Here is a 19,732-nt window from a genome sequence, read left to right on the forward strand (position 1 = left end):
AAGAAGCTGGTCATCTGTTTTTGATATGTGGCAATTTTAGCCCATTTCGAAAATTTCTGCATTGGTCTGTTTTTTAAATGCAAGATGTATTTTATGCACTATCCAGCATAATAATAATAATAAAGAAGACAGTAGGAAGGCTGTCAATTTCTGGTGACTTTTTGACATTTAGGCTGAGCAGAACTGTAAGCACACAGTCTTCACTATCATGCATCATATATTAGAGGAATCTCTTAAAGCATCGAATTACAGGGCGACCGTATCATCCTTGGTGAAAACTAGAGAAATAAAGATACACCATCAGCTATTACTTTTTCCTCCCATGGCAGTGTTGTTCATTTAGAGATTTGGAACAGATTGTTTATGGATGGTAACTGACATCAGAATAATGCCGAGGACGCACCGAGAAATTCTTTTAAACATATGCTTTAATAAGAATCCTTACTTTTTTTATGGTATTTTTCAGAACTAAATGCTGTTCAGATAATATTGGTCACCCGTCGGAGAAAGGCATTGTCGATATTGTTTCCTAGCTTTTTTTAGCCTTACAGCCAGAGGGTCTTATTTTTGTTGCAAAAGCAACACTACGACAGCCAAAGTGAGACCTTGGATTGCCGCAGCTACGTCGTGAAGAGACGTAGCTTGATATGCAAAATTTTTAAGGAGTCGTCCTAGATGAATGATGTTTGGGGAGCACTTGCCTCACTTAGTTTCAGCTTAAAGCAGCTCATTGCGAATGTTAATTTTGCCATAGACCTTCTTGACCTTACTTCCCATCCTTGTAATGTTTCTGTGAAAACCTTATAGCTGTCACTAAACAGATGCTAATGAGTAATTATTCCCTTTCCCTTATTCCCTGGGAAACGTATCAACAATCTTAGATATGCGGATGATGCCACTTTAATGGCAGAAAGTGAAGTGGAACTCAAGAGACTTCTGATGCGCGTACAAGAAGAGAGTGAGAAGTTTGGGCTTAAACTGAACATTAAAAAGACAAAGATCATGGCGTCTTGCCCTATCAAGTCCTAGAGCATCAAGGGACAAGAAGTGGAAGCTGTGACAGATCTCTTCTTGGGCTGCAAGATTACCCTGGAAGGAGACTGCAGCCATGAAATTAGGAGACGCCTGCTTCTGGGAAAGAGAGCCATGGCTAGCCTTGACCACCTAGTAAAGAACAGAGACATTACACTGCCAACCAAGATCTATATAACTCGTGCTATGGTCTTTCCAGTTGTGATGTATGGATGTGAGAGTTGGACTGTGAAGAAGGCTGACCGCCGAAGAATTGACGCGTTTGAATTGTGGTGCTGGCAGAGACTCTTGAGAGTTCCTTGGACGGCCAGAAGATCAAATCAGTCGATATTGTCGGCCATAAACCCTGACTGCTCATTGGAGGGTCAAATTCTAAAGTTAAAGCTCAGCTACTTTGGTCATCTGTTGAGAAGAGAGGAGTCGCTGGAGAAAGATTTGATGTTGGGAAAGGTTGAGGGTCACCGGAAAAGGGGTAGGCAGCGAATGCGATGTTTGGATGGCATCCTCGAGGTGCTGCAGATGAAGTTATGTGATGTTAGGAAGATAGTGAGAGACCGGAAAGCGTGGCGTGATATGGTCCATAGGGTCACGAAGAGTCGGACACGACTGAACTGAACTGAATTATTCCCTTATTAAACATCTGCTCTACCTTGAGAGATTCCCTTGAATATTGGATGAACACTCTTATTTTTGTTAACAAGTTTTCTTTAATCTTCTTGTGCTTCAAGATGTATGTAAGTAAAGAAGGCTGTTTTTTGTATGTGTTTTGAAACCTCACTAGAGCCTGGCTCTCTGTTCGCACAGGTTTTCCAGGAGTTTCGTGAGGATCATGAGAAGCGGGACTTCGTTTCTGCCGGTGCAGCGGCTGGCGTTGCGGCTGCCTTTGGGGCTCCTGTGGGTGAGCGGCATTTCTAGCATGCATGATTCAAGGCATGTGCAATGATGATTTTTCATCCTGAAGTATGAAGGCCGTGCATGCTTGTACAACGTTGGCTCGTTACTGTGAAAGCAGTAGCAGAATCGTCGTGTGAATAAATAAATCACCGCCTTTAAGGATATAATGCAGCAGTGTTTGTGGCTCCCATCCGTGGCTTCCTTTGTGGATCCTCATTCTCGTACATGCACTCAGCTACTCGCTTAACCACTAATCCCTTAATTTGTTCCTCTCGTGTGTACTTACTAGTATACAGTCGTAAGCTACCAAGTTATGCGCTAGACCACCTGACATAGATATGAAGCCCTGTCTCAAGCTGCATGAACATGCCTGCGTGGCGTTTGAGTGGCGTGTCTGACTTTAGATCCAAGGGGTCTGGATGGCTCTATTCCTATCTCCTCTCTAACTTGGCCACGTCATGTGGTCTTAAGACATTGCACATCTCACCGGCCAGTCAGTGGCCTGTCATGTCACCTGCTAGAGGTGTGCTCGTGATATTTTGCTCATGACTTCGATGTATTTTTTCAGCAGAATCGTGCCCCATATGCTGTCACGTTAAAAAGTTGACGAAGTTTCCATCCTCGGTCTACCTTGACCCCACCTCCTCTCGCCTTCACCCTCCAGATGAATTGTGGTGTGTGCAAAGCCTTTGCTTTAGAGTGCAAGACATTCAGTAGAGTAAAAGGGTCGCGTGCCTAGTTGTTCCATATCATATTTTTCCTCATAAGGGGATGCGGGTTGTGATTGAAGTTCACTTTTATTGAAAGATTACCTACTGTGCTCCAATCACAAGGAGGCTATGTTAAAGGAATATGGAGATTTTGTAAGTTAGCAAATGCCAAAAACTTACGTGGAGGTGTTGTTGCCACTTGTCATTTTTGCTAGCAAATTGCAATGGCACGAATACTTTTGTTATGCATGTATCTCAGAGGTCAGGCTTCACTGTTGTTCACTGCCTGTCAGTGTTTGTGGAACTAAAGAAGATTTGAAATGGCGGTAGTGGCACTGTGATGCTTGTGGGTGTTTGTACGCCTGGCTAGATTGCCGGAGCTGTGCTGAAAACTGTTCCCCTAAATTATTTTTTTTTAATGTTGTCACTACGGTCAAACAATTTCCAGCAGAGGCAGCCTCGTGCAAGGCTAACCCTACCTGCAGCCAACAGGAGCGTCACCTCGGCTCCTTTTCAGCGTGCATAGCACTAGTTTGAGTGAAATGGTGGGAAAAAAAGAAAACAACTGTTGGAGCTAAATTTTCCGGCTCAGCACAGGAATTAGCAAAAGCCGTTATAGCTTACACTTACCCAAGTGGTCCTGCATTGTGCTTTGTAACCACCCTCAGGTTGTGCAGGCCGTCCACCCTTAGTGCGAACAAGCATGCTCCCTTTGGAGCGCCATTGCCTCTGATCTAACCGTGCATTGAAGCGAAGTTGCCGGCTATGCAAAGCCCCGTCTTCGGGTCTCTTTGTGCCTGCGCTGCTTTGCTGCACTGCCTCGGACGCAGTGGCACTTTGAAGAGAGCATGCTTGTTCGCACTAAGAGTAGACGACCCTGCGCATTCTTCCACCCTCGTCATAACTTCTTTCCATGGTAGCTTCTTCCTCGATTTTTCCCGAGGCAGCCACCTTACCTTTGCGCAATCCATTGCTAAATAAACGAAATGTATAACCTAATGTACTGAGTCGTCGCCCACCTCCCCTTAATCAAAATATGTAGTGAAAACCACCAAGTCATCGCTAGCCCCTGGAAAATCACGGACCGAAGACGCGCTCGCTCGTCAGTTTTTGTTTGCTTGCGTCTTGCTTTCTTAGCTGCTTTCAGCATTTGCCCTTTTGCCTTTTGGTGGCTGTATTTATTATTTTTTTTTTCTGTGTTTGCTTTTGAACCAACATTTAATTTTTTTTGTTTTGTTTTTGTACTGCGTTTGCTTTTGGGCACAGGCTGTTCGCAGTCACGGCTTTGAATTTGGCTCTTCTTGAGCTGGCCTCGCACGACACAAGCTCTGGATTTTGCAGACAGTAAAAGAAATGCATATTCTTTAGCTTTTTCAAATTTTTATTCTGTCCCTAAGTTTGAAAAGTTATCTCCCCGATTTTATGGCTCACACTTTTTTTTGTTCACGATAGCATGCTTCGCAATCCAAAACACTTATTTACAAAAATAGGTACACGTCCGATTCCTAAATGAAGCATGCTAAGAGCCGGTGATAGGCCGCCCTTGCTAGATTTCCTTTGGATCACATTCATACGGTCTGTTCTTCAAATCTCTGAATTTTTTGTGCCAAATTAAGTTTTTTTTTCCTTTTTAACTGCTACAAAGTTTGTGAATTCGTGCTGCAAAGTACTTTTTTTTTTCCTGTGAGCTGCTACAAATCCTAGATCCTATATATCAAAGGAAAGAGCGTTCACTTGTGCTTTGATGCAAAATAAAGAGCACAATCAGATTTATGTTTTCTTTGCGTTTTGAAGCTTGGTTCAATGCATTTGTGGCTGTGTTGCTTTCTAACAGTCAAATGATGCACAGAAATTGGCAAATAGTAAACGTTCACTGTGTATGCCACTCGGAATCCTGTCTCTGTTTCGTGCCCAGGGGTGGTCTCACTGAGCTCTCAAGCTGCCTCTTGTTATATTTCCCAGGTGGTGTGCTGTTCAGCTTGGAAGAAGGGGCCAGCTTTTGGAACCAGTCTCTGACCTGGAGAATAGTATGTATTTGCTTCCTTTTTCTTCCTTTTAATTACGGCACTAACTCTTATGGTGAAGGTTCCCTTGAAAGATGTAGTCCTCTTAGCCAGGAGGTGCCTGGTGCCAAATTTCTAATTGTGAGGCTCGCATGCATGCTTTTCCCATTGCATGAAGAAATGCCGCGCCATAGATTTCAGGGCAGATACCCGGCAGACACGCATTTGCAACTTGAAGGGCAGCTAAACAGGTTTTCGAGAATTCCACGAGATTCATCACTTCGAACACATCCCAATAAAATGGTGAGTTGAGCTAGTTGGTGCAACATTTCCTAAACATACAGTGCAACGGACGAAGGACAAGCGAGCAGACTGGAACAGCGCTGTTTTATTTATTTATTTATTTATTTATTGAAGCAACATGTATATGTACAAAATGTTCAAACAACCAAGTGCGCATGTTTGCATATAAAAACAATTCACATCAAGCAGTTTCGGCAAGATACGAGATTTCACGAGGAGGAATGATAACCGGTGGGGTGCTTGCGCACGTGTCAGGATTCTTGTGAATGGCGTAGGCCTCTTTTAATTCTCTTTTCTGTGCTTGTACAACACTGTTGCTTCTTTGAACAGGGAAGTGCAAGGAGTCTACTCGCTTGTCTTTCGTTCGTTGCAATGCGTGTTTAAGAGCACATCTCTTAGATAAAGCATGCCAACTTTTTTTGCACAAGCTTTTGAAGTAACGATCTGACTGGTCATCTGAATAAAGAGCTTCAGCCGCTTCTCTCAGCATTTGGAGAAGCGCGGAGAAACTTGGTGGTGGTGTCAGAAGATGGTGAGATTTCGCATTTTTCGTACCCGTTGCACACACATTCTGGACAAGTGTTCCTGTACTAGAAATGAACTGTCCCGCAAAGGGTGTCTTCCCACCCCCTCCTCTCCCCACATAGTGCTGCACATTGCAGAGAAGCCTAAAAGTCGGTATGGCTTTAGACACCAATTTCGCTCTCATTTCAAATACTAGCAGAAAGAGGTTTTCGCGTGCTTCACCTGCAGGCTTCACACGTTCAGCCTATTGAAGGTTGTCAAATTTTAAAATATGTTCAGTTGCCCCATGTCCTGTCATCACCCGCAACTTAGCAAGGAGCTGCGTGTGGAGCTCCTGTACTGGCCGCTTTGCACCACGGCTTCTCTCCCTGGGGGAGAGCGTTGAGGAAACATGTTCACAACGTCTTGCGAACAGTGTTTTCTCCTTTTCCTGGGTTTTCTTCAGTACCCATGCACAGGCGTTGGTATAATTTAAATGCTCTGATGACAAAAAGCTTGAAGGAGGGCCAGAGCGATATTGACATTGTGTAAATAACTGACGTGATTGTGTCCCCATAGTAAACGCTCGTGATCCACAGTACCATGCGCATAATCGCAATTGATTTTTTCTTTTTTGCTGCGGTAGACAGTAGTATGCATGCTGGAAGGACATGCAGAAGTGATCGGATGGTTACTTTTGACTAGGTGCTGGCTTATAGTGAGAGTTTGATAGCATACTATCTTCCTTTAGATTTTACGATGGAGCCGTCAGCAACTTGTTTGAAATAGCGTGTCAGTACATGTTGTTAAAACCTGGTGGCAGGCATGATGATGGAATTACAATGAGTTTATGACGATGCCTTTTAATGGTTGCTCCTAAAATCACTCTCATGCTGCGCACCTTGACACTGCTACTCTTCTTATTTGAGCTCCACATGGTAAAAAGTAATTTGGAGCCCTCCACTGCGGCGTCCCTCATAACCGATGTTGCTTTGGGGCATTGAACTCCATCTACTATACCATATTATCTTCTTATTTGAGATGTGGACACTATTAAAAGCTTTATCCATGCTCGCACCACTGTCATCCACTGTTTTGCTTTTTGACTGCAAATAGACTGTGATTTGTTCTGACTGTTTGATTCCTCGAACACATCATTGCAAAAGAAATTAATATTCTGTGTTACAGTTCCTTGTTCACTGTGCTGGTAAAAGCATGGACTGGGCAGTACGTCAGTGGTCTCATCAGATGCCCTGTCTGCTTGAAGTTTGAGCAGCGAGAAGCTCACAGAAAGCTATATAGACAAAGGCAAATAGACTGGAAGAAGCAAAGGAATTCGTTTGGGCAAGCTTTCAGGTTTGCCTGCCTGTTAGTGCTGCTAACTCTGAGGCAGGTCTTGTACTAGTATTATTTGAGCATGCGTAAATCCTGGGATGGTGTGGGATGTTGTTGGAGAGTGCCATGAGATGTCTGATGAGGATGCTTTTGCTAATTGCAGTTCTTCTGTTCCACCATCTCTGCCTTCTCGCTGAGCATCATCTTGAGCGCATACCATGGGCATGCTGGAGAAATCTCATTCTCGGGCCTTGTCAACTTTGGAGAGTTCGATGTGAGTGCTGCCCTCTGTTTAATGTTTCACCCTTTTCTTAAGCCTGGCTTGTAGTTTGGAATACTCATTGGCAATCACTCTTTTGTTGATTAACCCCGCCGGGGTGGCGCAGTTGTTACGGCGCTCAACTACTGTTCCCAAGGACGCGGGATCGAATCCCGGCCCCGGCGGCAGCTTTTCGATGGAGGCGAAAAGCAAGGCGCCCGTGTGCTGTGCGATGTCAGTGCACGTTAAAGAACCCCAGGTGGTCGAAATTTCCGGAGTCCTCCACTACGGCGTCTCTCATAGCCTGAGTTGCTTTCGGACGTTAAACCCCACAAACCATCTTTTGTTGATTAAAAATGCTACTAATGTCCAGTCTCTATAGTTTAGACTTGACAGGAAGAGAAAACAGGTTTGAATCATGTGCAGTTTAATCCAGTGGGGAGTTCTTATTGTCCTGGATGTTTGGATGAGCCAAAAGTTTGCACTAGGGACTAGGCGAATGTGCAACACGATTAAGAGTTACGTTAAACCTCAGGTGGTCGAATTTTCTGGAGCCCTCCACTGTGGTGACCTTCATATCATGAGTCGCTTTGGGATGTTGAAACCTGTGAGCCAAACCAAACCTGACTAGTGAAGACCATCTTTAACAACACAGCAGTAGCAGCATGCCTTCAGGAAGAAATGCTAAGTGTGTAGCAGTTTTTTACCACATTGTGTACATAGACTTGGAACTTCTTGATTAACAGTCAGAATCTGTCTTCTTGATTTTGTTCTTGGGTAAAATGGCTGTTGCTCCTTATCAAATTTATTTTAGATAAGTTCCAAATATTTTCTGTCAAGCAGAAAGAAAGCATTAAATACCAAGATGGCAATACAAATCGTTGCAATATCCAACATTCTAGTGTATGTATCATTTTTTCTGGTGTATGAGGTCATGGTCCTTTCTGAGGTTTTTGTTGATGCATCTCATACAAAAGTGCAATTTAAATATTTATTAAAAAAAATTATGTTCCTCCACATGTCATCTTTTGCTGGGTAGTTACTCTGCTTGAAATGAAAATTGTTTTGTAAAAGAGGAGACAATTGTTCATTTTTAGAACATGCATCTAGAATAATGCAATCTTGCCATATCCAAACTAAATGCGGCAGGACGTGTTCGGAAGCATTTTAATTTCCGCTTCTATTTTGTTGGCATCACTTCAGCTCACCATGTTGTCCTTGTCACCTGCACCGTGCATGTGTCATTGTCTGTGACCTGCATGCGCATTTCGCTTGGTCAATTAGTTTTTCAGAAAAGTCAGGCTGACCTTTGTCATGAAAGTTCAACGGAGCAGCATCTGCAGTCATGTATTTCTGATGCCACTGCTACGTGCTCGCCCGAGTAGAGTAGCGTCCTCCTGTTACAAGGGTCTCGGTTACACTTGACCTGTTTTCACTCTACCTGGTTTTTGGTTTCCTGGTTATGGTTCTGTATATCATGTCGTAGAGGCTCTGCTTGCAGGCAAACCTTACCTGTGTAAACAAACGTGGCTCTACTTCATCTTGTGTCCTTTCCTTTCCTTCATAGGATGTGGAATGGAGCATTATTGAACTGCCCATCTACCTTTTCATGGGGGCATGTGGTGAGCTTTTGTGCTTTTTTATCATTGAGGTAAAGCCAGTTAAGCAATGCCTGTCACAGGCCTGTACAGGCTGTGTACGAAATGTTACTATTAAAATTTAACTTTCAAGGCATCACATTTCATGCTTTAGCCTTTGTTTTCAATCATTGCATGCTCCGAGCTGAAAATATAACTGGCCTTCCCCTCTCTACCTTGTCAGTCAGTCACTCTGTGTAGCCAGTAAGTAGCTGTGGCATTGATTTCTTATCTTGCTGCTTCAGATTTACTTTCAGGGGCGATGAAGTGGGTTACATTAAAACGTTTTCATCCAGGTGGTCTCCTGGGGGCGGTTTTCAATCTCGTGAACTTCAAGCTGACTGTTTTTAGGATAAGGTATGTGGGCCTATGCCATGGATAGGTGTGTCTGTGTGTTTGGCGATGTTGTTGGTGGTGGTGGTGGTGTTGTGTTTGGTGACGTTGTTGTTGGTGGTGTTGTTGGTTTTGTTGGTGGTATTGTTTATTGTGTTGTTGTTGGCGTTTTTTCCTTGCCTTTATTTGGTAGAATGACTGTATTTGTAGGGAAGGGGTACTAAGTCTTGGCTACATAATGTGGACAGATGGTAAATGGCATCCATAGTGTATAGGAACATCCTTTTGACATCTTATGGGGCAGAAAAAATGTGTACAGTGGTACCAGGTAGAAAATAATGTTCCCTGGGGGATAGCAGCTGATGTTTTGGGCCAGGTCCTTTTGGCATTCATTGTGAAAACTGTATCCAGCATTATTTAAGCCCTGTGCTTCTATTAGCTTACAAAAAATGATCACAATGGCAAAATAAAGCCTGAATGGTTGCAAGACTGTCTATATCCCTTCCTTGCTACTATTGCTTTTATAACTGAACTTGCGAGTGAGTTCAAAGAAGCATTACAGGCACTTCAAATAATGCATTCCTGCTTACGAAAAATAATTCATACTCCTTTGCGTTCATCCTGTCTCGTTTCACGAAATTTTTGTTTTCTTTCTTTTTGGCTTGTGTTTTTGCTTGGCCTGGTTTATCGCTGTTAACGAAATATGCTGCCCATATTAGTTATTACAGATTAACACAGCGCAAAGAGACCGGACATGGGTAGAAGCCAACACACAGATGGGACGGACGCTGGTTTCTTTGAAATGTGTTAATTTGTGAAAACTATGAGCCAACTAGTCCAGACTAAGATTCTTTGCTGTAAAACGAGTTACCTCTTGTATATGTATATACTTTTGCCCACCTGCTTGGTCTCTCAAGACTGCAGTGTGATTGTAGATGAACAAGTATAAATATTGGAGAGTTTTTCTTGCTGACCAAGAAAAGTTGTGCACTGTTTTGTTCAGTTTCGCACCGAAATTCACTGCTTAACAGCAGAGTTACATATCACTTCCAAGCTGGAAGTTGACTTCTTGGACTGCATAACTGATTATGTAACAAGTTGGAATGTACATTGGTAGCGCTGAAATAGCGTGCAATGTCTGTGGGTCACCTGTGGCCCATGCTCAGTGGGCACGGTACAGTAAGAGTTAAGGTTGGAAGATATTTTAAATGCAAATTGAATGCTTCACTGATTGCACATTACGAGTATTGTATATTACACATTGCTTTGGTAGTTCTCTTTTAGACAATTATCATCATCCTTGAGCAGGTCACTATGCGAGTAATTTAGGAGCTACAAAGGAGTTACAATTGCACATTGCATAAGGCAGGGTACAGGAACCATAAAAGCATCTGCCATGTTCTCCTCAGGCCTGGCAATAATAGCAGCAGTATATCTTACTGAAGATTTTCGCTGCCTGCTTCTGTAAGTGCGGCGACCTCCCACAGCAGGCAATAAAGCACACTTAATGGCTCTCGTGATAGCGCAAGCAAGCAGTACACACATTGGAGCAAAAAGGAGAGTACTGTCTCTCTTTACTTCAAGTATTTTCTGTTTTTCCTTATACAGTAAAATCTCGGTGATTCGAATCCGGTCGATACAAATTTCGGGATGATACGAATTCACGAAATTCCCCGGCCTGTGCACATTTTGTACAATGTGCGAAATTCTGGATGTTCTGAACACTTTTTCGTGGCACTATGGATGATACAAACGCGTGAACTGCGACCGCGACCTTGAGCACTACGCGCTGCCTGCACATCATTAACTCCGTGATCGCCAGCCGCGCTGTATGAGCAGTTTGCGGTGACGCATGGCCCGCACCTTGGCAACGTCGCGATTGTCTGTCGGGCTCACGCGGCGAAAAGTCTTTAGCGGCACGTGGTCTACAAAACGCAGTCGTCGCTACCGAGGAGTTGGCGATGGCGTAAACAGCGGGCGCGTATGGACCGCACATTACTGGCTCCGCGATCAAATCTAGCATCGTGATCGTTTTCCATGCTGCGAAAAGTGTGCAGCGGCTCGCGACCGTGAGTAGTCAGCGGCGCACGCAGCGGGCCCGTACAGGCCGCACATTGTAGATTTTGCGACTGCTGCTTGCGCTGTATGCATCGTGAGTATATGCAAGCAGTCTGCGGCCCCACCGAGCAGCCAGCACATTGCAATCTTTTGGGCTGTACACGCGGCAAAAAGTTTGCGGAGGCGCGCGGCCCGTGCGCTGTTGACGTCGCGATCGTCTGTCACGTTTGTGCGCCGCGAGTGGTGAGCCATGACTGTGCGACCGTAATCAGCCTTCTCAGACATAAACAGATCTGCGCAACTGCAACTGCCTTTCTCATGCTTCTGCATACTTATTTTCTTCCGTTCTGATGATACGGATGTTCGAATGATGCGGAGTTTTTTGCGACCCTGTGAAATTCATGTCACCGAGGTTCTACTTTATTAGGAGTCCCTCAGTTCACAGTTAAAGGTTAGGAATGCAGTTGTCACACTTTTGTTTTGGAACATTAATTATCAGCTCCTAAACTCCTGGGGAAAAAAAAAATGAATAAGGCAGCTTGCACTCCAGGAAAGGATATTTGTATTACAGTAACACCTTGTTACAAGAGACACTCAAGGGACCCGAAAACGATGTCTCTTGTAACCTAGGTCTCTTGTAACCAAAAATTCTTACCAAATCATATGTGGTGCAGTCTAGATTTCCGTATTAAATTCTGTTTCATGTCAAGTGTCCTGTTTTGTTGCAGTATGTCAGGAACAAAGAAGGAGTAACCATGTCTTTTGTATGCAATGTTGTTAAGATGGCAAACATAGGAAAATCAAGCAAACCATTTTCATGGGTCTCTTATAACAAAGTGTCTCTTGTAACCAGATTGTACTATAACTTATTGACCATGTGGTATTTTTCAAAATTTTGCTTGAAGTTTGCTTGCTGCTTTATGGGATGGCTTTTTGTTCTGTGCACCTTCTATAAAGGTTCAAATGAAACTGGTGATTCACAGGAAACACGCAGTTTTCCAGAGTGAATGTAGTCCCGTGCTGTGCTACTATTCTGTGGAAGCATCCATTCTTGCTCAATGTTTCGTTTGAAGGGAGTAGTCACAGACACACTGAGTAATCACTGCGTAAAGGAGTGTCAGAGACATGCATTGGATGCACATGAGGGTGGTGTTTTTCAGGTACCTCTACAGGCGGTGGATCAGGGTCTTGGAAGCAGTTGCAGTGGCGGCAGTCACAGCCACCGTTGGCTTCCTCATGATCGACATCTCGACCGACTGTCGGCCTCACATGGACGACTTTTATGACAGCACATTGCAGGTGAGCTGCTCCTGCTGCGAACGTTTGCTGAATGAGGGAGCAGCCATTTTAGCCATTGTGTGATAAGGTGTTTAGATCAGCTTGCTTACTTTGTTAAATAAAATTATCGCCTTATTGCTGCGACAGAAAAATAGCAGCGTGCTGTTTGTATGTGGGCAGGCAAAATGCTGTCTGAAACATAGCGGAGTATTTGGGAAAGATTTTAAATTCTCAGAGCAGATACCTGGTGTTCTGTCAGGGTGAAAAAGTGATTGTGAAGTTAGGGAAAATGTAGCCAGGGGAAGCAATGAATTATGTCGAGTGGCTTGTTGGGAGCGAGCAGTTGCAGGTAGAGTGAGATAAGAGGCGGTTGATCTCTTGGGAGTCCCTTTGCATTTCTGTGAATTCAACCTCCCTGTAATGCTAACTGTAATTTTCATGACATTTCTGTTCATGAAAGAAGTCTTCATGGGTTGGAGTCATTTGATGTGCCCCTCCTATCACCCTTCGTTTGGAAAACTAGCTAGTGCAGCTGACACAGGTGCGATCACAGGATCATCTATATTGGCAACTCCTGTGCACATCATGTTAAAGAACTACCTTGAAGTGTTTGTGGATGATATTTGCAATACGGCTTTCTTGGGAACTGGTGGTACGGTGTCAGGTCAGTTTAGCTTTCAAGAACTGTCTTGGTCTAAAAGTAATGTTCTCTTGGGATATTGCAGTGACATTCCATAGCATTGGAAGGGAATCCTTGATACCAGTTTACATTTATGGTGTAAAAATGATCGTTGGCTTCAAACTTTATTTGCAATGCTCCCTTGCTCCGCATTTGAGCCCCGGTTTAGCCAAGTCACACTAACTGGAGTTGGCGGCTCTCCCCCAGCTTTGTTATGTCATGCAACCCATCAATGAATCGGGGCTCGGTCATGTCACCTGCCACAGCAACCATGATTTATCACTTCCAGTGCTGATAATGGTGGATTTTGTGCAGAACGGGGCTTTTAACATTGTTGTGTTAAAATGAGAGATGCTAAATAACAAGCTCTGCATATTTGTGCTGATGTGCCCGGTACAGGTTGACTCACATCAATTGGTAAAACTGGAAGAATATTTTCGAAGTGAAGTGGACCCTAATATTTGTCATTGGTTTTTATTTTCACTGCAGTTTAATTGTTCGGACGGCCGGTACAGTGCTCTGGGTGAGATTTGGTTCCAAACTCCCGAGGCCAGCGTTCGAAGCCTTTTCCATCGCCCTGAAGGTGAGGATCATTTTCTGTTGAAGTTCTCATGCACTGTAAGGCAGGCACCCACACTCTGGTTTTTGTTTACCTGTTTGTGAGTTTTCTGAAGTTTTACTTGCTGCATCTCCCTTAAGTGCTTCATGCACATGCCCATCATTTTGCCTGTTTTGTTACTCTGTTCTTTCGCGGGATGCTGGCCCTACCGTATGCTAAACAGTGCCTTGGTTACAAAAATCCGGCTGTACCTCAATGACTACCTTAAGGCTGAAGTGCCCTCACCCCTTTGTCATATTTGTCGCATTGCCAGGCACGTGGACAGCTCTTACCCTGCTGGCCTTTTTTGTGGTCTACTTCCTGCTGAGCTGCTGGACATACGGCCTGAGCGTTTCCAGCGGCGTGTTCATCCCAACACTTCTCGTGGGTGCCGTCTGGGGTCGCCTGCTTGGCATCGGAGTCCGCAACATGTTCCCCACCAGCGTACGTTGCCACAATCTCTCAACACTTAAGTTAGGCCAATCTGTTCAGTCCTTGGAACTGTAATTCGAGCCCTAATCTGAGTTTATGGGGGAGGTGGGGGGATTTCCTTCTTGCAGTAATATTTCTCTGAAAAATATATATTTACTTCACTCCTTTTTTTTTTTTTTTTTTATTGTGAAAGCAATAATAGTACGCCAGGTCTAACCACTCGTCGCTGTGTGCCGTGTCCATGTCCGTGGTTCCCGAGCCGGCGCTGCGCCTAACATAAGAAGAAGTAGAAAAAGAAGAAAAAGGAGGAGAAGGACAAGAAGAACGCTCGGTTACCCGCAGCTAATGCTTTCACTTCATATTCAGTTCGTCAGCGTTGAACCCTTTTAACTTTTTTATTAAATGATGGTACTAATTGTAATAAAACAAAAGACACAGTCAAAAAGTGCAGGAATTTCATAGTGAATGTTTCGAACACCTTTGCCACACAAAAGTGGTTGACTGGCACAATAGGCATTTTGAAATCATGCATTTATTTCATATACGAGGCAGTTGCATGAATGAAATAAAGGTTGCAATGAAGCTTGTGTCACGCTCATTGAAGCTGAGCCGACTTACTGCAAAAATGTGAATTGCAAATTCATGGAAGCAACTTACATTCAGTGCCGACATATTTGGGAGAAGTGGGACCCATATTTGGGACCTCTCACAACTGTTCTCATTTGCAATTGAATCGTCATGCTGATATTGTTTTTAGGTGGGAACTCTACAGACACCTGCTAGGGGTACCATCATTTGCGAACTTACCATGAATGCTCGAGCATGTGGCTTGGGGCTAACCCCAGTGTGCTGCAGAGCCTGGGCTGCTGTGTCCGATACATGCTGTTCATTCGTCTTGTGGCGGCTGACAATAGTAAGGGCTCTGTTCGTTTTGATGGCTCTTCTGTCTGTGGCGATTCAGTGTGGATTCACAATCATGGCTGGGCTATGCTGTGGGTCTTAAGCCTGCAGTTGCAGCATCTCGTGTGGCTATTCACTTGCATTTCTTGTTGCTGTAGCCCAGTATAGCTGTGAAGTTTTTTTAAGGCGAAGGCCTTTCTCGGCTCATGGGCTGTGGAAATGTAAGCAGGAACTGTTTGCAGAAGGTGTTCACTGGGAATGTCCGCGTAGACTGACACTTAAACAAAAAGTCTCCTTATGTCAGGTGTTGGAAAGGGGCATCTATCTTTATGTACCGCTTGCTGGCTTTTACTCATGCTCGTGTTCATGTATTTCGTGCATAGGTTACGTGTGCGTTACATTGAGCCGACCCCACGCAACACAAGCATTCCAGTTATGTTGTTTTTGTTGGGGCTAATACATTGAGATTTCGAATGGCAGAATTTGGATAGAATTAAATAGAAAATACTTCACTATTTGACTGACTATTCAAAATTATTGAATATTCATGCAGGCCTAACCTTTTGTAATATCATTCTCACCACATTTGAACCGTTGAAGCATATGCAGGCCTATGCGTGGCTGCCAGCTCTGCCTCTAATGGCACAGTGCAGTGCCAGAGACTTTTTGTAAAAATCTGTACAATTTGGCAGTATTTTGTGTAAATCTGGCGGAACGACATATGGATTCCGGCATACTCAGTTTGAGTGTTTAAGGTGCTTATATACAAATGACCAAAGTCCTATTCCCTAGTGATTCTGTGGCATTAGAGTTTAAAGCTGACTTCTCCAACTGTTTGTTCTTAGGGCTCCATTGTTTGCTGTGGGCATATATATGGTTACGTGCTCCTTGCCTCATACCTTTGTTCCTTCTTCACTTCTTTCTGATACCAGACATGGGTGAACCCTGGCAAGTTTGCCCTGATTGGAGCAGCAGCCACTCTGGGAGGAGTGGTTCGTATGACACTTAGCTTGAGCGTCATCTTGATTGAAGCCACACGCAACATCACCTTTGCCCTGCCCATCATGATTGCACTGACGGTGGCCAAGTGGGTCGGGGACTTCTTCTCCGAGGTGAGTATCAAGGCACCTCACTTAATCACTCTTTGAATGCGACACGGTGGGTACTGTGCGAAAGTATGGTGGGTACTGTGTGTGTGTTCACATAACAGCATATCACTCCACTAAGATACTGCTGATGCGCCGCAGTGCCACTTGCGAAGGGCAGAACATTCATCAAGGGTTAGCATGTCTCTGTAACACTACATTCTTTAACAAGAGCCTGCAGTGATGAAAATGATACAGGTGCTAGCTAGCGTTGCTGTACCGATAATTGTCACCCAACGGTACCGCTAGTTTGTGCCACTGTGCAGTCATAGCTTTGTGGTCCCTGGCACTTAGTGCAAGCAAGGCTGATCTTTATGCCTTTCTGTTACGTCGATACCCCTGCCACGACACAACGAAAAGGTTAGAAGGGTTCAGTGCTGCTGAACCGAATAAGGAGCGAAAACATTAGCTGCGGGTGACCGACTGTTCTTCTTCTTCTTCACCAGCCCACACATAATGCCCCGCTTTAACGAAGCCGTATGAATGTGCCTTAGTGGCCTATAGGGCTGACGTGAATGCCAGGGTCCCAGAAGGCTGATTCTAATATAATCGTCCCATGTGAAACGAGAGACCCAAGTTGGCAGCTCCTGCCATAGGACTACGGACACGTACACGTACACGGACACGGCACACAGCAACGAGCGGTTAGACCTGGCGTAGTATTGCTTTCGCAATAAAACCATGGCCATAATTTCTGTCGCAATAGAGCCAGGGAAGTCATTAAACATAATGCTGCACTTTGCTAATCACGGAAGCTGGTATTTGTTTTGTCCAGGAAGCACAGCATTTGGTTACTGTTCTTTCTGATCTGCTGAAGTTTGCAGTCCTTGGCACTAATTGAGAGCTCTCTTGGGGTATGGGCCCAGCCAGCAAGGGTGTGTGTATACAGTAAAATCTCGCTAGTTTGAATACTGAAGGAGAGAAAAAAAAAGCGTTCCAATTATCAAACGACCCTGAAAAATTTCTAAAACCCACTTGAATTGCGTGAAATTTATTTGGTTATAGATTGAGTGATTGTCACCTGCTTTTGAGAGGAGAAAAGCACAACAATAATAGTAGAACTGCTGCAAAATGGCAAGGACCTCCACAGCATCCTTTACGGTGTGGTGTGATAGCGGTGGAGCCTTGTAACAAGTATTCGGTTACTGTTCTGTATGTATGTGTATGTGTGTAGCTGTGTGTGTGTGTGTGTGTGTGTGCGTGCAAGGAAGCATCAGTGCATAAAGAACGAACAGCGCCTGAGAAGCGTCCAGTTTCGGCGCAATGGAAGAATGAAATAAACAAACAAATGGAAGCGAGGGAGACAATGAGCATTCGAAGCAACACATTGCTGGGCTTGTTTAGCTGGCTGATGCGTGGCCGAAAACCACTGTCACCACAGGGTAGCAGAAAATCTTGGAAACGCAAAACCGAAACTATATGGCTGGCCCATTCTCTGGGACCGGGTGATTCGTTTTTTATCACTCTTGCTGTTCCAAGTGTGATGTGATGTCTTGTGTGCGACGTTTTGCAGGTGTTCAGGCAGCATTGCAGTATTCAGTTCACTTTTGAGCAAGGATATTTATTTTGACTGTATCTTGCCGCGCTGGTCATACCTTGGCTTCGCCGTGCTTAGGGAGCCTGTTCAGATTAATCAATGTAAGACTGTAGTGTTTGAATCAGCGAGTGTCCGGCGCCACATGTTTACATGGGTGTTGGCTGGGACTACACTGACAGTTCGAGTGATCCAGATTTTTGGAAAAATAGCCTTTACACTGTCAAGCCTTACTATACTAGCTTTTGGAGGGTTACATGCTGGCTGTGAAATGAAGTGTGGCTCATATTCTGCTTAAGGCTGCCAACTGTGGGGTTAATAATGCTCACGCAAACAGGAGATTACATTGGCAGAGAAGTCTCAAATGAATAATGGCATCATCAGAGAATTATTGAAGGAGTTCTGATACCACAATTCATATTTTGTTCGGTTATATAGAATATGACAAGTGTCAAAGAATAACGTACTAATATGCCAAGTTCCCAAAAACTCCACAGGTGTGTAATTTTGGGGCTTTTAAAACTTAATTGGAGTTTTGGCTGCGCTAACAACCATTTGTTGTGGTGCTGTGCCCTTCCTATAATACACTGCTGACCTGGCTTCACATAGCATTTTCTTTGGCTGTGTGATGTTGCCATTTTTTGTCGTAGGATGTTTTTGAGAAAATGGCCTGCTGTCCTTTTTATTATATGCTGTGGCACTGACTTTGTATGATCGTATGCAGAGTAAATAGCAATTTGCATGTGCATTCTTCATGATCCCTGCGAGTCATTGATTGGCCCGCTTATTTGCAGGGTCTCTACGACATCCACCTCCAACTAGCTGGCGTTCCTTTCTTGGGCTGGGAGGCCCCATCTCGCTCAGCCAACATTTCGGCAAGGTGAGCCATCTTCATCTACTTCAGGGCATCCCAAGAAGCAGTACTTCTGAGATCGAGTACGCTCTATTTTTCTGTGCTCTTTTACTTGTTAGAAAAGTACTTGTCATTGAACAAACATACCAGAGGCAAAAAAAGCTTCTTCATGTGAAGTATTTCCTAGCTTTATCTTGTAACTTTAGGGCTTCTATGTACTAGTACATAGATGAGTTCATTGCAAGAATAAGAGGCACAAAGGACTGAATTGCATGCAATATTGCCTCTTCCCCCTTATGTAATACCCCTCACTGGGTCTTAAGGGTATTGTAAAAAAAGAAAAACAAACAAACAGGTAAACATTGCAGCTGTTCCAGTGACCTCAAATTCCTTTTATTGTTCCTAACAATGCTTTGTAAGAAGTGAATTTGACAAGTGAGGAATTTATCACCTTGTGCTCCTTTTATTGTTCCTAACAATGCTTTGTAAGAAGTGAATTTGACAAGTGAGGAATTTATCACCTTGTGCAAATTTCTTCACCGGCCTGACCACCATCAGAGCTCAGATCGCATGCTTTTGTTGCGGCGTCAATCATGTTACCTGAATCTACTCTCGGTTCTGCTTGAAAGGCACACACATCTAGGGGTGGTCCTACCTGTTTTCCACCATGGTGTACACAGTGCGAGACACTAAATTAGCCGAGAACAAACAATTTGACGGCAAGATATTTTAGATTCCTTTTTATGCTCCGAAAACAGTGGAACTCTAGGCCAGGCTGCTATACAAACTGCAGGAGATGGACTTCTAATGCTTGCATTCTAGTTACTACTGTAATAGATTTCCAGGACCTTGGAAATAATGGCCAATGTATTTTTAGTTTCCGTAGCCATCCTGGCATGCTTTGGGACAGATCATTGGGCGGATGCTGAAAACAATTTGATTGGGGCCACTTTATTGAACTATTTTTTTTTTTTTTTTTTTTCCATTTGCTGATATGTCAGCTGACTATTTTGTGGCAGGGAATATTGTGTAGGCAGTTTGGAATGACTGTGGCCAACTGATGGAGAAATAATGACAGTTCTTGTTATTTAGTGTTTATCTAACATTTTTAAAGATTGCATTGGAAAACATCTGTTGGCAGCATTGAGCCCTATAAATAAATAAATATGCTGTGTCAGAAATACAAAAATGGTCAGTTTTTCCTTGGTCAGGAAAGAGTCAAGATATGTGGCTTGGAACAAAAAA

At 43.9% G+C, this 19,732-nt stretch overlaps 1 protein-coding gene across 3 annotated transcripts in view; it reads left to right on the forward strand.

Moving 5' to 3' along the window:
• ClC-b (chloride channel protein 7) overlaps window positions 1-19,732 on the forward strand; it is a 49,613-nt gene that overhangs the window by 13,048 nt on the left and 16,833 nt on the right. For all 3 annotated transcript variants that reach the window (XM_084604364.1, XM_084604365.1, XM_084604366.1), the window contains exons 8-17: window positions 1,837-1,930; window positions 4,599-4,663; window positions 6,945-7,055; window positions 8,608-8,662; window positions 8,974-9,034; window positions 12,229-12,367; window positions 13,515-13,608; window positions 13,898-14,067; window positions 15,888-16,067; window positions 18,429-18,514. In XM_084604364.1, the coding sequence (XP_084460490.1) occupies window positions 1,837-1,930; window positions 4,599-4,663; window positions 6,945-7,055; window positions 8,608-8,662; window positions 8,974-9,034; window positions 12,229-12,367; window positions 13,515-13,608; window positions 13,898-14,067; window positions 15,888-16,067; window positions 18,429-18,514 (1,055 nt within the window). The remainder of the gene's footprint in view (window positions 1-1,836; window positions 1,931-4,598; window positions 4,664-6,944; window positions 7,056-8,607; window positions 8,663-8,973; window positions 9,035-12,228; window positions 12,368-13,514; window positions 13,609-13,897; window positions 14,068-15,887; window positions 16,068-18,428; window positions 18,515-19,732) is intronic.

This window comes from Amblyomma maculatum, chromosome 5, assembly GCF_055883805.1.
Source record: "Amblyomma maculatum isolate TAMU_Amacu chromosome 5, ASM5588380v1, whole genome shotgun sequence".
NCBI classification, from domain to species: Eukaryota; Metazoa; Arthropoda; class Arachnida; order Ixodida; family Ixodidae; genus Amblyomma; species Amblyomma maculatum.